Source organism: Drosophila mauritiana, chromosome X, assembly GCF_004382145.1.
Source record: "Drosophila mauritiana strain mau12 chromosome X, ASM438214v1, whole genome shotgun sequence".
Classification (NCBI taxonomy): domain Eukaryota; kingdom Metazoa; phylum Arthropoda; class Insecta; order Diptera; family Drosophilidae; genus Drosophila; species Drosophila mauritiana.
The window spans coordinates 18,220,032-18,240,482 of NC_046672.1; the positions used below are offsets into that span (position 1 = coordinate 18,220,032).

The 20,451-nt window shown below is 43.5% G+C and overlaps 2 protein-coding genes across 5 annotated transcripts; both read right to left on the reverse strand.

Annotated features, from left to right (window-relative positions):
• Positions 1–122: 122 nt before the first annotated feature.
• Positions 123–20,015, reverse strand: LOC117146881 (cytosolic purine 5'-nucleotidase). 4 transcript variants are annotated; one of them, XM_033313476.1, is made up of 9 exons: positions 19,790–20,015; positions 18,979–19,066; positions 17,688–17,776; positions 2,401–2,474; positions 2,114–2,327; positions 1,904–2,050; positions 1,615–1,735; positions 584–1,549; positions 123–518 (listed from the first exon to the last, which is right to left on the reverse strand). In XM_033313476.1, exons 3-9 carry the CDS (start codon positions 17,768–17,770, stop codon positions 381–383), a joined length of 1,743 nt encoding a protein of 580 aa, XP_033169367.1. In that variant the 5' UTR covers positions 17,771–17,776; positions 18,979–19,066; positions 19,790–20,015; the 3' UTR covers positions 123–380. The 4 variants fall into 4 exon arrangements, with proteins under 4 accessions (XP_033169367.1, XP_033169368.1, XP_033169365.1 ...); XM_033313477.1 differs by lacking the exon at positions 18,979–19,066 and adding an exon at positions 18,462–18,803 and having other exon boundaries at positions 19,790–19,891; XM_033313474.1 differs by lacking the exons at positions 18,979–19,066; positions 19,790–20,015 and adding an exon at positions 18,462–18,854.
• On the reverse strand, positions 8,962–9,589 carry LOC117146884. The gene has a single exon (XM_033313479.1). It carries the CDS (start codon positions 9,536–9,538, stop codon positions 9,167–9,169), a length of 372 nt encoding a protein of 123 aa, XP_033169370.1. The 5' UTR covers positions 9,539–9,589; the 3' UTR covers positions 8,962–9,166.
• Positions 20,016–20,451: the final 436 nt, after the last annotated feature.

The following is a 20,451-nucleotide window of genomic DNA, read 5'->3' on the forward strand; positions in this document are numbered from 1 at the left end:
TCCAGATACAATGCTAACAAATTTCGAACATCAAAAGGAATACTTGTAGAGGATTAGATACTTAAAAAGTTTCCCAGCTAATTGACTTTTCACACCTCTCATGAATTATTCAAAACGAAATGTTCTCATTCAATTACAGCAATTTATTGTTTTAATTTAAAAAAAAAGACACATTATATGTATGGAACCAGCTAATGTATAATATATAATATATATCGTATATGGTATATAGTTTCACATATCTGTGCTCGGGTAAAATCGCCAGGGAAAATCGTACGTTTCACAATTGCTTCGACCATGGTGTGGATTTCGTTTGAGTTTGAGAATAAAATTCGTTGATCCAAACATTCCTGCTGGGGGGAGGGCGGCTGTGGCATCATCTAGTCTTCGGAGGCATCGCGCACGGCCTCTGTGGAAGACTCGGCACCACTGGGTGTCTCCTCCTCCTCGGAATAGTCCTCGTCATGGGTGTGGGTCACCACGGTGGGCGTCGACGGACGAGTGTGCACAATGGAGCTCTGGAACAAGGAAGGATTCGATTAAGCACGGTCTAGATTAGAATTTTAGTTTGGCAAGGACTTACTGCGCGATGCAAGTCCTTGGAGTCCTTAACGTGCTCGGCGGTGCCCGCCAAAATGCGAGCCGACTCATCCGGCGAGGCAGCCACCGATGCGGCTCCCGTGGCCGCGGGAACAGGACCCAGCGGCGGAGGCGGCTGATGGGCCTGATCGTGGGCCACCGTCGACTCATGGGGCAGAAGCATGGCCGGAGCTCGGAACATATACGAGAATGGATAGTAAATGAGGTTGAGCAGGGTGGCCGCATATACGTCGGCATACCGCACCACCTGGCTGGAGAAGAAGGTCTGGCGCGAGCCGGAGCGGAAGAGTGAGCCCATCATGCCGTAGGACATGTCCATCTTGTGTGTCACGTCCCGGATGCAGGTGCGCAGCTGCGAAATGTCCGGCTTGACCTTGGCACTCGAGTCGAGATCCCTGTACAGGTCGCCCAGCTTGATGTCCAGGTTCTGTAGCTCCGCAAACAGCTGGCACTCATCCGTCCAAACGTGCAGCTCCCTCACCAACTCGGGCACAATTAGGAAGGTGCGCCAGCCGCGGATCTTCTTCGATTTGAGAATATCGCCAAAGATGTGATCGCCCACATAGAGCACGTCCTTGCCCTTGGCATTGATGAACTTGGTGAAGAGCTCGCAGGAGCCACCGGAATAAACCTGACCCGGCTGCAGGGGTCCAACGTGGGTGCCGATCTTCAGGCTTCCGGTCTTCGTGTCCACCTGCCGCAGCACGGTGCCCTCGTCGAAGAAGAGCGGCTTGCGCGCATCCACCACGATCACATCGAAGTAGGTCTTCCAGTCGCGGTGCGGCTCATCCGGAGTGGCGCCATGGGGGAAATCAAACAGGTAGGTCATGATCTCGTTGGTGTACGTATAGTCGCTGTTGGTCAGCATAAACAGCTTGGCGCCCGACTCCCGGATGCGCGAAAGGACCGTGGGCAAGCGCTCGTCCTTCTTCACATAGTGAGCCATATTCTAGTGGATATAGTAGTGGCATTAAGTACGATCTTCACAAGATGCACTAGGTGCAGTAAACTCACCTGAGTGGTGCGACGCTTCAGATCGCCATCGGAATGCACCCAGTCGACGGCACGTCGCACATCCTGGAAAATCGACTTGTAGGTAAAAAGTAAATCGCCAGCTTTGATGCCGCGCTCAACGCTGTCGGGTGAAAAGAATGAATAGGAGAAAGTAGAGAAAGGGGAATAGAGCAGCAGCGGGGCAGTAGACCAGAAGTCACAGATACAGATATCTTTGCAGATAAATGCAAGATCAAAAGGTTTATAAAGCTAGGGAGCAAGATTTTCCATTCAAACGATTCCAACTTACCGCACAAAGTCGCTGCTGTTGGTTAGGAAGTCGACGAGACAGGCAAGAAGATAGGTTTCCGGAAGATTGAAGAGAGTATTCAGGACATAGACACGCGACTCGTCCAGTTTCAAGAACTTGTTGGGATACAACTCGTACACCTGGTGACTAAAACGCAATGGGGTTCAGGTCAGTGGGGCTCAGAGGTAAGTTTAAAGTCACTCCACTCACTGCTTGATGAACTCGAAGCCATGAACGCAGACCAGGATGTTGCCGTAGGCATCCACTTTCAGCAGATTCCCGTAGAGAGTGTCGAACCACAGGCCGCGAACTGGGAAGGTGGGATCGTACTCGAACTGCAGGATCTCCTTGGGGTAGCCCATGAAGACCAGGCGCTCCTTGACCAGGTTGAAGCCCAGCTGCTCATACTGCGGTGACTTGTATTCTGTTCGGAATAGAGATGGTCAACATTATACGGATATGTGGTAGATGGATGTGTGGTTGGATCGGTGCCTCACCTGCCAAGGTGTAGTCCATATCGAAGCCATAGTACTTGATATTCTCCAAATGCAGCGATCTGTTCACAAACACTCTGTAAATAAAAGAAACAACAGAATATTTGCATTATTATGTTGCATACCTTCGGGCTTAAAAGGAAAAGTTACCACTACTACACAATTTCCATCTAAACATTATACATTGGTCATATTAATATTTCCCAATAGTTATTACTATTATAGATAAAGTTCTTCTTCAAATAATATGAATATTGTATTTGGTCCCTCCTTTCATTTTCAATGCCAATTATCACCTGCTAATTGAGTTTATATCAATGTTTATTACACATAATATATCATTATTTACCCCCATCACACGTTTTCCACATTTTGCGACACTATTCTAGAATTTTTTCAGTCTAGAAAACTAATCGATTTGGCTGATCATTCGATCGGTAAAGTGAGTCAATGGGTTATCAAACTGGCGGTGAATCGCGAATGGAGAATGGCGTGAAAAACTAGCATCAGTTTGCCTCGAGTGCGAAAACTGGCGCATGGAAATGGCGTGAAAATCGTTTGACATTCAATTTTCAACTTTGTCGTGGCTCTTTGATGGCGGCGTGGCGTGGGGCCCTCCGGCTTTTCCATTTTCCGCCAGCTGAAGGCGTTGCTCGGTCTCAATTCGCCGCGGCTTCGACTGCGGTCAGCAATTAGTGTTGAAAACTTGTTGTGGGCGGCTCGGGCTGCCACGCCCCTTTTGCCTTCGACAGACTGTGACTGCGATGTGTGTGTGTGTGTGGGTGGGTGCCACGCCTCTTTGTGGGAAAAACTCATTAGCGGGATGAGCGTGGACAAAATGTTTTGAGAGATACCCTCATTTTTGGGGTTTTCCATTTTCATTTTTGGCGCAGAGTTGGGTAACGCGATGTATTCGATTTATCATGGTTGCAAAACTATGCACTTTTCATGCTCCCATCTCTGTTGTTCCCCGCTGAACACTACATATTTTGAATACTTTTTAATGTCTGTCCGATCAATAATTCGATTAATCATGGCTGGATGGGATTATGCCAACACCCCCGCTCCCCCGCAAAAAGAGCATTTCAGTTTCGGTTTTTTGGCCTAATTCGCAGTGTCTCTTTGTTGGCTTTTTTTTGCGAAGGGTGTGTGGGGCGGCGGGGAGGGTAGAGTTTTTTATATGTGCTGGGTGTCCATGCTGTGCGTTTATTTATTCTGCTGTCCCTTTTTGGCAATCCTGGTCCACTTGAACATTTGCCAAATAAGCGAAAAAGTTGCATCCGCTCCGGGGCTCCCTGCCCTGCGGCATGCTCCACATCCTCCGCCTCATCCTCAGCCTCTTCTGACCAATTTCCCTTGCTTTTGGCCAACTTTGTTGGTTCATCTTGGTCGTGGTTGCTGCCATGACCCTTTTGTTGCTTTTGTCAACCCAAATTCGAACAGAATGCATAAATCTGAGACAAAACACACGCCGCAAAAGGCCACCGAATTTCGCAGCAATAATTAAATTTCCCATTTTCCAGCTCAAAAGGCAGATTTGCCAATTTTCCAGCCAAGAATTTTGCTGACTCTCTGCTGACTCTGATCGACGAAGGCTTAAAGATGATACGCCAGACTTAAAACTTGTATTTTTAACACTTGCGAGAGGAATGCCTAAAGGCTAAATTAGTTTATTTCAGTAATAAAGGCTTAATAATGATTGTAAAATGCATATTCGGCATTATTCAAAGAGCGATTTCGAAGGCATTTAAATTTTCAACCGGCAACCATCAGGAATTCGAGGTCAAAAGGCGCAGATTTGCCGATTGCCGGGATGCATCAAATGTTTCCGCAAAACAAATAATAAATAAAAAATAAAAAAAACAGAGATGCGACTAAACGGATTAAAGTGAGATCGTCGGTGGTAAAAATAGGCCAATATGTGCATAAATGAAATTTTTGCTAATCCGCCGACTGTATGGGTTAATTGTCACTGCCAGAGGATTGCGCGTCAATTAAATTGCGACCGCGGATTCCGCGCATCTAAAAATACGCAGCCAGTGCCTGGGAAATAGTGAAATAGTTAGATTGAGTGCCCAGATTATTGATTGTGATGACAGAGATACTTGCGTGGCTGCCATCATCATTCGCCTTTTGGTTATACGCGGCGTATGAGCAATGTTTGCGAGAAAAGTCGCATACGAGTGCGTGGCACATACTTATGTACGGTTGCCTAGGCGGCTGTGGAATGGATATTTGCCTTCCATTTGCATTGATAACAAGCAGCGAAACTCTGTTTTGCAATTTCAGAGCTCTCAATTCCATTGGCGGAATGCTCAAGTGCGTCAACGAACTGATTGCCAGTGTTTTGTTTACACCGCCTGGCGATGCGATCAACGTTTTCCAACGACGAAAGGTCATCGGTACACATTAGCATCTCTCGCACTCAAAGTGCACATTGAATGCTAGGTGTTTTTTTTTTTGTTTTTAGCTGATTATATTTTTATTATAATCGGTCCATTGACACTGGCCGGAATCGGGGCGCTTACATTGTACCTATGCTGGCAAATAGCAAAACATGAATGGTGGGCCTCGGAGGAGAATAACATTGTTTAATCACTTGTTTGTTTTTCGGGAAATACGCAAATTGTACTGGTAATATTGGTAATAATAAATTTATAATATAATTGAACCACAAGAGTAGAATCAGTACATTAAATACAGATATCCGATTTGATTTGCACCGAGCTATGAACGTTTTATAGCAAACGTTCAGTTTTATGATTCTTGGCTTCAAGGATTTCTGATTTGCAAAAACAGGATCATAATGGCCGAAGTTGGAAAGGTGGCAGAAACTGCTCGACTAGGACCTCCTCATCATGTGAATCCCCAAGAACACTAGATCTTTCCATTTTCGAAAATTGCACGAAAGCATTGTGAGCTCCCCATCCGAAAGATTCTGGGCAACATCATAACTTTATGGATATAAAGTCATGTTGGGATCCTAGTACTTCGTCATTAAAAATCATCAAATTGAAAAAAAGAGTGGTACTGTTGTATGTGAATTGCCCGTGAATTGCACAAATCAATTGGGTATTTCAAAACTTAGCATTAGAGTACATACTAGATTGAAAAGTAGTTTCAACATTTCTTGAATACTATTTAGACTATCTCATGTTAGAGTCAAATAATTCGTCTTAGATCTCAAATTCGTAAAGTAGTTCTTGAAAACTTATAGAATAGAATACTTTTTTGACAGCCTGCTTAATTCTTAAAGCATAACAAGTAAATTGACAAAAGAACCACAGATTTCCTGGAATATATACCAATATTTTCACAAATTTACTTCTATTTTCTTAATTTTCCTAATTAATGTCTGATTCGGGATAATTTGCGGCAATACAAGAAATTAAATAGTCTACGATTTGCATTAGTTCTCTGCAACGAGTGGCCACTGTGCTCAAGTGGCAGTTAGACTTACGCATGATGTGGCAGCTGCAGTGGCCACCACAAGGCCGCCTTCGAGGTGGCTGCAGTTGCTCCGTCTCCTGGCGGCATCTTAGTGTCCGTGACAGCTGTCTGGGACATGCCACTGTTACTGCCACTGCCACTTGCAGCCGGGGAATCCCCAATTCGGGAGCAGCCAGTGGCATTCAAAGTTCCAGCACAGTTGCCGTTGCTCAAGTTGTTATTATTATGCATTGTTAACTTGTTTACGCTCCCGGACAGCAAAATGAAAATGGGTAAAGTGCTAAGAGTGGTCGATGGTCGGTGGAAATTGCTTTGCTCAAGTGCGAATTTCCTTCTTATTCTTCTGCTGGCTGTCGAAAATGGGAATTTATGGCCGAATGCTTATCGCTGTACTAGTTTCGCCGTTTGTCGTTTCCCCTCCAAAGGATTGGCCCTGCCAGTTGGTCTGGATTGCCCGTCAAGGATTGTCAAGTGGAGCTGTCCACGTCCTTGCTGCATCAACAGCAGCGGAAGGAGCAGCAGCAGAAGGTTTATTGTGCCATGTGCTGCTGCTGTTGATTAGATTTAGCTGATTCCGTTGCCCCGCCACTTCGTCCCAGGGAGCACATAATGGCCATAACTCAACTAGAACACCCACACCTCACCCAATTGGCCATGGCCAAATTGCATTCGCTTGTAAAATCAAAATTCATATCATGGCAATGCAAGTTTATCAATTTGGTTGCCATTTCCCATCCCGCGCTCCATCGACTGACCATTATTCCCCCGTTTTTGATATACTTTATATGTATGTATGTATATGTTTTGACCGCTTGCTTGGACACGTGCTGGCTGGTGGGCAACGTTGCGTATGCGTCATGCTACGTAATCCCCATAGTAAAACTGTTGCAGTTCTATTTTAGAACATCATCAGCAAATGGCACCTAGCCCTCCATCGTCATCATCATCATCATCACCGCCACCATCACCATTGGCATCGTTTTTCTCCCCACTGAAGCTGGCTATCGAGACACTTCAGCTCCAGCTGCTGACGTACTGCAGCTGCCACGTGCCACTGCCCCTTTTGGAGGCGAAACAAAACCCGAGTCAGGGGCACAATAACTGACCAAATGGGCTGTGGGGCACAACACAGGCACCAGGCGACGGACGACCACAATTGGCAGCCAATCATCGGCAGGTGGGGTTACAGGGTCAGGTCAGCAGCGGCAGCAGCAGGAGCATTCTGCTCTATTCCATTCCATTATATTCTGATAATGATAAACCTATCACTAACCATTGTGCAAAAGCGCTAATAGCGACTCTCAACGACTTCTGATGGTTGAAATTGAAGTAGCTTCTATTTGAGGTATTTTAAAAAGTAAGCAAATAATTTAATTAGATTTAAACCAGGCATGAATAAGGAATGAAGAGCTCTTATCCCGAGTGTGTAAAGTGTTTAAAGTTGCAAAGAGAATATGCTGACTTCCGTGCTTAAAGGCAATCTTTTCCCAAATACAAGTTACTTTAATTGCATGTTTTTTTTTTCAAGAAATCCCTGGGCTATCAATCAGTGCCAAGAAGCCCTGATTGTTGATGCTAAGCTCTTTCCATCGCCGGGCTCTCAATTGATAAGTGAGGGCTCTTTAAATTCAATTATAAGCATATCGACAATTTATGTTACAAGGCCAAAGGTAAGCCCCCCCATTTCCCAAATACCACACACACACTCGCACACAAGCAAACGTCGGAAAACTCAATTCAGCCACAAGGTCGTGTCAGAATCTTATAGGCGTCCTTTGGTGTTTCGGCTCCAATTAAAATCAAAATGCCAAACAAAAACAACCGAGGTGTGGCTACAAGGCTCATGAGAAGCTGGACAGGAGGAGCAGAGGAAGCAGGAGGAGCTGGAGGGGCAGTATCCAGTATCCCATCATCAAAGCCCCCGACCAACGAGCAGCGGTCACCTACGTGGTCCAGGGCGGCGCAATTGGGCGATAATTGACTTAATAAGCATAACCACAAAACCAAATAGCCAGTGCCCAACACGCACAAACACATTTGTGGACATAAGAGCTGCACATGTGTTCCTGCTACACTGGGCCACACAGGAAATGGATATTGGCGGGGCAAGCCAACAGAAATACCTCTCTAAGCTATACGACACTTATTGGGTCCACTTACATATGCCACAATAACACACGCAGGTCTGTGGAAAGTCAGCGGATTGCATTGATATTCTTTAGGAAGCAAAGTTTACATTCAATACATTCAAAGCTGCATAAATGGTTTCAACTATCTTCTCGCATTTCAGTTGTTAAAATATAGCATATATATGAACTACCTATCATTGGTAACTACTCCTAAGTCTTTCGAAGGAAACTCTGCTTAATAATATTAATATAGAACACAACTGAGCTCTCCGAACCTGCAGGTCGGTCATAGTTTTGCTGACCAGTGTAGCCTGTCCGGAGCACTGTGACAAAGCAATTCACATTTCACTTCCGACACGAGTTTACGTCTAATTAAGACCTTAATTGCCAGCCACACACACAAGCACACTTGCAGACATCCAAAAAACAAAAAGAAATAAAGAAATAGTCGCTGGGGAGTTGGCGAGCGGATTAGGAGCAGGGAGATCTTGGCACAGACGCACTATAATCGAATCCTGGCCACCAAAAGCGGAGAAAATCGCCCGGACTGCGCTCGAGGCGAACACGAACTGAGCCCCCCCGAAAAAAGCGTAATCCAAACAAGCCGCCGTAGTCGAGAGTCGAGTTATACGCCGGACACCGGCATGGGCACCATCTACTTGGAAGCGGACCCATCGTAGTGCTGCGTGGCACACCAATTCGATGGTGCTTGCTCTTCCATTCATCAGTTCTCTACTTTTATGTTTTTGCTTTTTTTTTGCAACGAAGGCGACTCTGTGGCAAACACTTTCAATTTCATTGTCAGGGGGCTTCATCGCGTGCGACCTTGGCAGGCCGCTGAAGGGTTCCGATGAATGGTGGTGGGGATGGATGGATGGATGGGGCTTGGGTCGCCGAAATTGATTGAGGGCGGCTTAGCATGTGAATACGGCGGACTTAATTAGGCAGCAAGGGCTGAGCAATGGGCCCGCATCCACGCCAGCGATGCTGTGGCGTTCAATTTGATCTAAACGAACTTAATCAAATTGCATTGTGCTGAGGTTAATCACATTTCCGCGAACCCCCCTCCCCCTCACCCCATGGAAATAACATGAAAGAACAGCCGATAGATTGGGAATCCCGCTATTTATTTTTGGCCTCGTTTCAAGGTAACTGGGAGTTAAGTTCGCGAGTTCCGGTGGTCGGTGCCCCTACACTTCGGTGGGTTCGTCGGAGACATCGATATCGGACCAACCCTGAATGCCCTCTAACATATCAGTCTCGATATCCTCGTATGGCATGTCCATCGGAACCACGAGGTGGAAGGGATTGCGTCTGCATTGGGACCCCACCACTATGGAGTTCACTACGTTGAAGTGGTGCAGCAGACCCATCAGCTTGTTGTACGCATTTTTCATCGTGATCCTCACGGGATCAAATCGCTCCGTACCGGGCTCCTTAGCATTGGGACGGAAGGCGGGCTTGTACTTATAGTGGCGCACCAATAGGACTGGTCCCCTCCGAGGCAGTTGGCACAGCGGAAACTGCCTGGATGGGCGCTTCTTGAATGGGATCACAAACATCAATTGCGTCTAGTTGATGCGTTCCGTTCGAGTTTCTTATAATTTTCAAAAACAAAAGGATAGTGTGACGAAGGGGAATAACTGGTTCTGATTCTAAAGGGTTACCACAGGGCCACTAGGATCCAGTGTGGAGTAAGCCATGAAAACTATATTGTCACAGTTACGAAAATGTAATATCGGCTAGGTACTCAAAAAAGAAGTCTTCAAAATCCATTTGGAAACGATATGTTATATATAAAACTATATATACATATATATTGATAAAAATATCAGGTTGAATGAAATGTACCACATAAATGGCGAGTTGAATATTTTAAAGGACTTTCGGTTGAAAAGTGCGATTTCCAGAATGACCAGCGTTCACAGTGCAACAGTTGCGCACAACAATGTGACCCTCGCTTAAAAATTGAAGCTAAAGCTAGCTGTAAGCCGACAACTTAAAGCCTTTCGAGTTAGCAGTCACCGCAATCCCGGTCAAGACACGCGTTTGGAACATTGTTGAATGCCAAGTCGCTGTCAACTGTTGGAGAACTATTTGCACCGGCAGACGGAGAAGAAGCTGAAGAGTTCCAGCTCCTGTTTCTGCTGCTCCCGCAGAGGATCCTTTCACACGTTTCGCACGCGTTGCCTCCGCTTAGTCGAAGGAGCAAAATGTCATTTGCATTTTAATGACGCAATGCCAAGGCGAATCAAGGCCATCGAGTGCACAGGGCCACGCCCACTAATCATCTGCTGTCAGTTTGCATAAAAGTCATAAACAAAAGTCGCGACATAATCGAGAACGAAATGCCAAATTAAATTCTACATTGACCACAAAATGGGTGTACTATACAATTGTATCTGTAATGCCCGGCCAAAAACACAAAATACACGGATACATATATGTATCTATGCATTTCAAAGCTGATATATTCGTGTGCTGGTGCAAATATGGGAGGGATTTTCCAATTTGCAAATGTGACATTTGCCGCAAATTTTGTTTATTTTCTGGCATTTCCCATTAATCAAATAATTTAGCCTGCGTCCAATCAAAACATAATCAGCTACGGTGGGCGAAGGGGCGTGGCCCGGAACGACCTTGACTTTGATTTTGATTTTGTGTGGGCGGCGGTAAACGGAAAAGAGTGTGCCATTTGTATTTGTATAAATAAAGTTAAGTACAGATGTGTTTTAAGCACAAGTAAAAGGGAAAGCTTATGAGTTAGCAAAGTTATTATTATATTTAACACAATGCATTTCCCTTATTTGCCAGCAACGCAATTGAAGTCTCTAAAAGTCTACATTCTTGAAGCTCTTTGTGCGCACCGATTGAATTTATTCTTTATTCTTTGTGCTGGGAATATGTATTCTTTATTTACTATTGCTATTCAATTCATATTTGTTCAACGCCAGAAATAAGCTGCGTAAATGTAAAAGGGTTTTGTGTAAATGTTCGCTTTTCATATGCCCACTTAAAATTACATTCTAAAATTGGCGAATTAAAACTACAAATTAAACCAACGCAGATTTGCGATGAGCATTCATAATCCAACCATGGCACACAATGTGTTTTTGCAGTTTCCCATTCGGCTTATTAAAATGTAGTAAAAACAATGGTTAAATGTATTCCTCGGACAGGAAAATTTCTTATTAACACACCCTTTTCGCAGCAAGTGCAGAGCACTGGAATATGTGCATAAATTAGCAATTGAAATGATAATAATAATGGGTTTGGCCAAAAAGTTGCGACAATTAAAAGGGGGAAAATTGGAAAAGCCAGTGGCATCTGTGTGTGTATTTGCTCGTTTTAAAATAAATTTAGCATGTGAATTTCAATGAAATGCAAATTGCATTAAAGTTTTTCCTGCTGTGGCTGCTGCAGTGGCTCCTCTTTCTCGTCCTCTTCCTCCTCCAATTCCATGGCCATGCCACGCCCCCCTTCCTCTGCCCACTCTCGCTCTCGTCCTCCGCCTGTCGTGAATGTTCGCGGCGTTTCCGTTTCCGGCTACGCAATAAAAGTTCCCAGCTACGTGACCTCCGCGGAGGCGAACGGAGCAGGAGCACGAGCAGGAGCAGCGGGTGCACGGGCCTGCACAGGAGAGCAGGTCATGTCTGATTTAAGACAATCATGGGAAGCTGGCTAAAGGTGAAGTTGGCCGAGAGACAGGTAGAAAGAACGAGCGCAGTGGGGCGATGGCGGGGCGGGGCAGTGGGGCAGCGGGTAACATTGTTTGCATTCGAAAGCGCCAAAGGGAGCATGGGCTAAGAGCCGTGGGGCAGAGGTGGCAGGTCACGTAGCTGCAACGGAATTAAGCCCCAGCCACCGGCCAAGGGTTAAGCGCAGTGATGGCGGCGCCTCGAGAAACATTTTGCCAAACGAGCTGTGCGCAACATAAATATGCCAATTTAGCCCCAAACGATGATGATTGAGGCATCAGCAACGAGCCCAGGCCAACTGCTGCTCTGATTGCAGGCGGAGATTAGCCTGGCGGCGACTCATTAAGTCAACTGGCTAAGCGTTGACAGCCAGAAATTTGCATTAATTGACACACAAGCGAGGAAATCAAATAAACCGAAATTAAATGATCGAATGTTGGGCCGGCAACGAAACGAAATGGGCGGTGGGAAAGCGGCAGCAATTAGGCAGCCTGCCAATTAAATGGGGGGGAAAATGTAGAACAGCGCTGCTGTGGCATGGTCAAGGGCGCATGTTCATAACTGTAAACAGCAGTTGGGCTTGTCACATAGCCACCGCCCCAATCCCTGCCACACATCGCCATCTCCATCCCCGCTTGACCCCAAGAAGACCTCACGAAATTACAGCGATAAGAGCACGCATCGTATCGGAGTTGAAAGCTCGGAAAATCAGACAAAGGTTTGCCATATTTTTTTGCACTAAATTGGCATACTAATAAATACGCCAGGTGATATAATAAATGAATATGTACAAATATCACTACTAATCCAGAGTCCGTGTGAGTCACAGTGAGAAGAAGATAAGGCGGCATGTTTCCATCAAGATTACAGGGTATCTAGCGTGTTTCTATACTATACATATAAATTCAGTTGCTGAATCTCGAGATTCATACGATTTAAGTAAAATCTAATTAGTAAAAACTAATTCAGTAGTCAAAGCACTGGCGCAATGAAGCTATGCTCATTCCAGAAACATCTGAACTGAGTGATTCACTCTGGAACATACGTTTTCAGTGAGATTTAGAACAGCATAATGTTCTTATTAAGCCTACATGGTAGCATAGCGTAGACAAACAAAGGAATCATTATTATGATAGCGAACAAAGGGCAGAATGTTGAAAGAATAAAATCAATTTACAATCTACGCCAGCGTAAGTACTCATCGCAAACATTGTTTGAATTTTGATTATAAAATAATAATAAGCCTGATTACCAATCGATCCAGAACCTACCGAAATATCTCTAGAAGAGATAAGTTGGTTAATCTGGGGTTTGGGATCAAAGACCAGTTCGAATTGAGTTATTTGAATTGATCATATAGCATTGTTTACTACTTATATCGCTCCATTTGAGCTTAACACTCTGATTTCCCAAACTTTTGCTTTGATATCAAGAAACTTGAACAAAGAAGAGAGTATGACGGTATAAATAGATAGCGATAGTTGACTCATGTCAAGTACTTGAGTTGCGATAATATATTCAGAGAATCTAGACGTTGCATCCAGTCAATATTGATTCCAATTCCTTTGGAAATTGGAACTATGTTATTCCTTTGGAAACTGGAACTAAACACTCTGAATTCCTAAACTTTTGCTTTGATATCAAGAAACTTCAACGAAGGAAAGATTACAAAGGTATATAGAGTTGCAATAATATATTCAGAGAATCCTAGACGTTGCATCCAGTCAATATTGATTCCAATTCCTTTGGAAATTGGAACTATGTTATTCCTTTGGAAACTGGAACTAAACACTCTGAATTCCTAAACATTTGCTTTGATATCAAGAAACTTCAACGAAGGAAAGATTACAAAGGTATAAATAGACAGCGCTAGTTGACGCATTTCCTTGTAAACATGAAATTGGTTACACGAACTTGAGTGCAAGAAAATATTCTGGAAATCTAGACGGTTACATCCAGTCAATATTGATTCCAATTTCTTTGGAAACTGAATCACATTTTCCAGTGCTCCATGAAGGATTAGCGGTCATTTTTTGGGACTCAATAGAATCGTGTTTCCCGGCGAACTGCTCACCTGTGACCAAGTTCTCGCTTGTGACCATGGTAGCCGGCGGTTCCATCTGCTCCCACTGCCAGTCCATTGAGCACCGACTGATCCATGTCGGTTTCGCCGATCGTCTGCGTGCGTTCCCGTTCCTTTTCCGGCTTGGCGATGATCGTGGAGCTGGTGCTGGAATGTTTCTGCAGCGGCTTCTGCTGCTGTGGCTGTGGCTGTTGCTGCTGCTTTTGCTTTGGCTGTGGCATCTTGGCGCTGCCGCGGATTACAAGGCCACAAATGCTGCGCCGCGTCGCTGCTGCTGATTAAGCTCTTTCGCCCAGTGGGCGTGGATCGTCGGTGGGCGCGCGGGGTGGTTGCTGATAAGTATCTTATCAGCTGTTATTTTGGCGGACGACGACGTCACCAAGATCCGTAGTTGGAATGGATTTGACTGATCGATCGTTTGAAAAACTCGTCGGGTGTAAAAAACAAAACAAACAAAAAAAAATAACTGACAATTAGGGATTTTGTATCGACGAATCCTATTTGGATGCGAAATTCGGATTTTCCACTTGGATGGCAAAATAAAATTCCGAACGATTTCGGTCAACGTTCGAATTTCAACTGAAAGTGCAATGTGGAAATGGAGGAAGGAAGCGGCGGCAGAGCCAAAAGAGAGCGCCGAAGAGCGAGAGAGCGGGGGTCGAGCCCCAACTCTCTCCGTTTTCAATACTGAAGGCAGAGCGTCGGCGTCGAAAGCTCTGCTCTCCCTCTTTCTCTCTCTGTGTCTAGCTATCCCCCACACCCTCATCGCCTCCAAACAAACACACACTCACTCACTTTTGTTGTTGCTGCTTTAGACGGTGTCAACGTAGACCGTTCAGTTGTTGTTTTGATGCCTTTTATGCAATAAATACAAAATGTTTTCTACTTTGTTTTGCTACCCATCACTCAGCGAGGAAATGATCGATCGTGCGATCACTCACACAGCAAGCGAGCTAGTTCTTTTTATGATTTCTATGACTTTCTCCTGTTTAGTCAGCGTTTTAATGACTTCATTGCACTTTTTTGTGATCATATAAAACGCAATCTTCGTTTGCTTTGCTTTCTTTTCTCAGTTTATTACTATGATGTATGTAGATACATACATATGTTCACATTAGGTCATAAATGACAAATTTGCTTTTAATGCATTACTACAGTTTTCGAGAATTTGATCCAATCTTCATTATACATAAGCGTAGAGCTAAAAATATTGTTCATGTTCAGTAAATAATGATGTTAAAATTAAATGTTTATAATACATTCTGCATTCCAATGACGTCTAGATCGAGAGGCACGTACGATCACCAAAGTGATCGCGATTCCTGCTCAGTGTGCAGGGTGTCGACGCTTCGACACACCCACTTTCCACCGCCAGCTCTGCGGTTTATCTTCACGCGCTGCTTGCTCAGTCGAAAATAGCTTCTATGGCCAAACAAGCACGAATAAGCCAAACCAAACCACTAACAATGACTACACCCACTTGTGCGCATGGAAATTTTAGTGTGTCAGTCTTGGATTGGAAATGCTTGGAAAGCGGCAAAGAAATGAAATTATGCACACAAAACTTAGCCACACACGCACACAGCTGAGGTGGAGCAAATAATAGCTCTGCAACTATTTCCTTATCTTCCCGACGAAAACAAGTGGCTTACACAGAGAGAAAAAGTAATAGATTAGCTGTAGTACATTCGCAAATCAATATGTTATAAATGATTGAATTCAACTACAGTCTTTCCAAGCTTCTGCCTAGTTTAAGATATTACAAAAAAAACGTTGAATAAAAACAATAGCTAGTCGGAATGGATTTGTATGTAAAACTAAAATTGTTTGGATATACAAATGTGCCCGCATCTGTACTAAATGCCACACTCTTCCTATTTATGGCAACAAGCCCACGTCCCCAGCAGGCAACTAGTTCAATTGAATTAAAAAGATGGAGAGAAAAGCCTCAAGTATATAAAAATTCGATTACTATAAGAAACGTAAGCTGTAAATGTTGTTCCACTTGGCATAAGCATGTAATATTATTGGTATGTTATCATTAAAATAATACTTTTCATATACTAAGCACGTTTTTTTTCTCAGTGCACCTGCTAATGCGTGGGGGTTCGCGACTTGGCTAAGTGGAATTTTTTGTGCGTTATTTTGACTTTTCGCTAAGTTTCCACTGGGCGACACAGCCACAGATACAGATAGATTCGATTGCACGCTCTCGATTTAGCAGCCCCATTGACAGCCCATAAATCCATTCGATTTTCTATAAGCACATACATACATACGTACATATATGCAAATCCCTGTGACACCTTCGAATGGCAGCAGCATAAACAGCAAGACATGGCGATACAAAAACCCACCAGATACATTCGCAGCGATAAGTGCGCATTAATTGTGGGACCAATTATAATGTTGATGGGCGAGGCACGGTTTTCATGAATATTTCGTCTGGCATTTGCATATTCATTGCCATAAACCATAAACCATACACCACGCACCATATTCCATAATTCCATAACATATAGCGCATATTTCATCTTCCATTTAAGGCGACTTTGAACGCGGATCGCTATCGATAAGCCCAGCTGCCATACATGTAGATACGAGTACTACATAAATAGACCTTTCTCCCACTGCCCACTCGCTTGACAGCTTTTCGAGGCGTCTCGGCCGAATACAGAGTTACAAATTCTTGAAAATTATTGCTTGCACTTTGCATCGTGTCAATATCAACACAAACACATGTGTACACACATAGATACAAACATACAGACATTCGCACAGAGATAAACGCACAGTGCAGTTGCAGCTGACACTCGAGTGGCTCCGAGTGCCCACTCACTTGCATCTACTTGCATTCACGCCTAACAAGCAATTCAGACAGCCCCGCTCCCGGCGCCCACCACCCCTTTGAGCGGGCCAACCCCCTTCCCCCGCCGGCGAAAAGCCACTAAAACCGGGCGATAATGGGCAGCGTCACAAAATATTGTAATCAGCAAAAAAGCAAAAACAAAAATGGCAAAAGAGACGTCTGGCGTGAGTACAATAACAACACGAAGACACCTATACCCTATAATCGCCCATTTCATAGGCGAATTCTTAAAAGGATAGTTTCCTTTAAAAGTGAAATCCTTACAAGATAATATCATATGTTATCATATATATATAATAGATATGATTTGTTAGATTTGTAAACTAACAATGCGCATTTTTAAGTAACTGTCCATTTGTGTTCCCAACTCTGCTTGAAGATACATTAAATTAAAAAGTGGAATTAGGCTAAGTTAGATATCTGTGAATTGGTTCCCAACTTTATTGCGCATACGACACGTTGCCGTAAATCGTTTCAAAGGCGCACATCCAATTTGCGATATTTTTAGTGCTTTACAGCAGGGCAGCCTGGCCCTATATACCCTGAATACCTAATTGGACTAATGAGGGCGGCACTATCAACGTCAGGTTGTCAAGCGAATGTCCCCGATTCGTGTGGATTAACTAGCTGGTCGCTGTTTTGCGCTTGTTGTTGTTTTGGCTGCGAGATAAGACGATAAGGCAGTGGAAAAGCGTTCGCACTTGGCATTGACCGTGGTTTATGTTGAGAAATCTCTCTTTGGTAAGAACATAGCTTACACTGGGCAAAATCGATTTAGGAAATATACATATCATATCAAATCACTTTGACAAGTCACTATAAAAACATAGATAGACATAGACCTTCGAAAATTCGCTTCTTTTCAAATTGAACAATGAATATTTACAGCTTAAACAACACTTTTTGCCTGTGTAGTAATCATTGCTTTGGATTTGCTATCCACGGCGTTGTTTATTGGTTTTCTATGCCGTTATTGTTCCTTCGGACTAGGCTTTCCCAGGTTTTCCCATTAAAATTGACTTACTTTTCGGTAACTTGGCAACTTTTTTTGGGCAACTCACCTGTGGGCCGCATGGCGGTAATACTTTTTGGGCAGGGCCGATGTCGAACAGGGTCCTGGGGTATTGGGTGCAGAATCACTCATCTCGCACTGGAAGTAGTCGAAAAGCGGAAAATTAATGAGAGTAGGCTGATCGCTTTACTACCACATAAACACACACGCACATACGCACACGCTGCAAATTTTAAAGTAGGAAAATTGAAGTAGAGAAATGGGTATGAGGCTGAAAATTGAGAACGCAGGCAGTGCAGGCAAAGCAATCAAAGTGCTAAGGACAAAAACAATAATATATATGAATGCAAAGGAAAGAGTGCTGAATACTGAAGCGGGGTGGCAACTCTGGCCAACCCTCTTTGACTGACGCAATTGGCACAAGTTTAATGAGTTTTGCTGCAACTGATTGATATGCTGCTGTCTAGCTACATCTTCACCTCCTGCTTTTCCTACACTGAGATAGAAAAAGTGTACAAAAATAATGTTTAAATTATATATGCACATTGTTTTATATTTACATTTTGCATTATGTCCAAGGCTTAAATTAGAAAAAACCTCTGTTCATGGTAGTTTTACCACAATCCTAGAGTTTACATAAAGAGTAAATATATATATATATATATATATAAAAAATAATATATACATATATATAAAAATACTACACAAACACTTCGGATATTTTGTCATTTTTACATTTGAAAACTTTTTGCTTAAAAACTTGTATATAGTTTTCTAGCGCAGTAGTGTGCTTTCTTCCGCCGCTTTCGCTCAGTGTACTTACTTGGTAGGGCGGCAGGTCGCAAAAGTCCCTCTCGAAGGACTTGAGCGGATCCTGCGGCTTTGCATCTTCGCTGGGCGTGGCCTGCATTTTGCCTAAACTGGCATAGGAGCAACTTAGCCTACGGTTGCCTTTGTTCCTCCTGCTCCGCTGGCAATTTGGGGCACCAATGTGGATGGGACGTATCCTTGAAGGGGCGGCTTGGTTGCCCTGGCCCTGTTTGGGTATTTCGCCCGATTTCAGTGACAGTCGGCGAGAGTCGTTAACGATTGCCACTTGGGTGGTGTGATTTGGATATCTAAAGGTGTCTGTTGTTTCGGATCTGCTTGTTAATTGGCGGTGGTACTGCAAAGTGTTTGTTAAACGGCGTAAGTTTCTCATTGCCAACTTAAACAGCATGTGTGTGAGTGTGTGTGCGTGTGTGTGGGAACAAACTAAAAATGCATGTGTGTTTGTCAGCGTGGGAAAGCAATCAAGCGATTTGGGATTTAAATCTATTGATATTGATGCAAATACATACCTTATACTTATTAAGTTGCTCAGAATATGACTGATTAGTTGGATTGCACGAACATTAATCCGATCAATATGAAATAGTATTTCTGGGTCTATTTTAAAATAATAATGACTCTTTAGTGGTGCCACTACATAATAAAATCTGTACTATACTGAAAGCTGCATAGATTATAGGGGTATTTTTTAGAGTGTAAATAAAAAGCGTTGTTATGCAGTTTATCTTAGAATGTAATTAGCGCAGCCTTTTTTTTTAATCTCCGGCAACAAAGATGTTGTCTGGACTCATCTGATGAACATGTGTCATGTTTTTGAATATTCCTCAATTAAGACACGATAATTGGGTTTTTATCTGAATAGTTAAGTTAAGATAATAACAGCACTCGTTGCGTTTTTTTTATGTTTACCCAGTGTTTGTGTTTCTGAAGCTAGCAATTTGTGGGTGGGCCCGAAAGTAGGCTACGTATATTTTTCTCGCTCGGTTCTTGCACTTCCAATGGCAACCGCTGATTAAGCTAATTTATCGTGTTTTTCGCTGCGTAATTGCAGAAAACAAGTTTGTTGGCCCGTGTTGTTGTTGCTGTTGTGGCCGTTTTTGTTGGCGCTGCAAGGTGCCGGCAAACAAAATCACATGACACCCCCGCCGAGTGCCACATATCGATCTATCAAAGGCCGGCAGATGGGCAAAGGGCAAAAGTAACGCCGGCGGGGGGCTCTAAAAATATACAAATATGTATGCCCATGTCCATTGGACAGCGCGAACAACAACATGACTCAAAAAAAAACAACAAAATTGAGCAGCTTTTAGTGGGAGTTACCTCTTTGGCCCAGAAGTTTTGACGTTTGGATTTTAACGTTTCGAGGTTTTGCTTTCCAGCCACTTGATTTTCCAATATTTTCCAGCTATTTTTGGACTCACGCACGCGGCCGCGATTTCATAACACACTGCGCACGGTTTTCAAAAGTTGTCCAATAATAAACACACTGCGCCACGGTTTTCAAAAGTTGTCCAAGATTTCCATCAAACCAATAATAAATGGGCGGCCTAGAAGAAGAAGACGTTTTACGATAACGATAACGATAATTTCCGATGTTTTTTACATTTCCCTTATTTTCTCTCTGAGAAAATTAGTGCGAAACAGAAACAGCAAGAGAAAGGAGAGTTGTTTGTAAACAATGGTGCCTGTGCTCGATGCTGGCAATGCCGCATTTGGCGCGCAATGCGGAAATTCAAAATATTTGTTTCGCAGTGAAACACATTTTCAATTGTCCCCATATATGAGGAGCTATGTGTCATAAATTAACAATCTTCCTGACCTATGCCATACACTTTGGTCTTATAGTTTAGTTAACTCACGGCATTTATTTCCTTTTTCTTGATAATATGGTATAATTGTTCATAGTCTGAAAATAATACATACAAGAATCGAATGCTATATATTTTTTCATTGCATGATCTAAAAATTGATTTTTTTTTAAA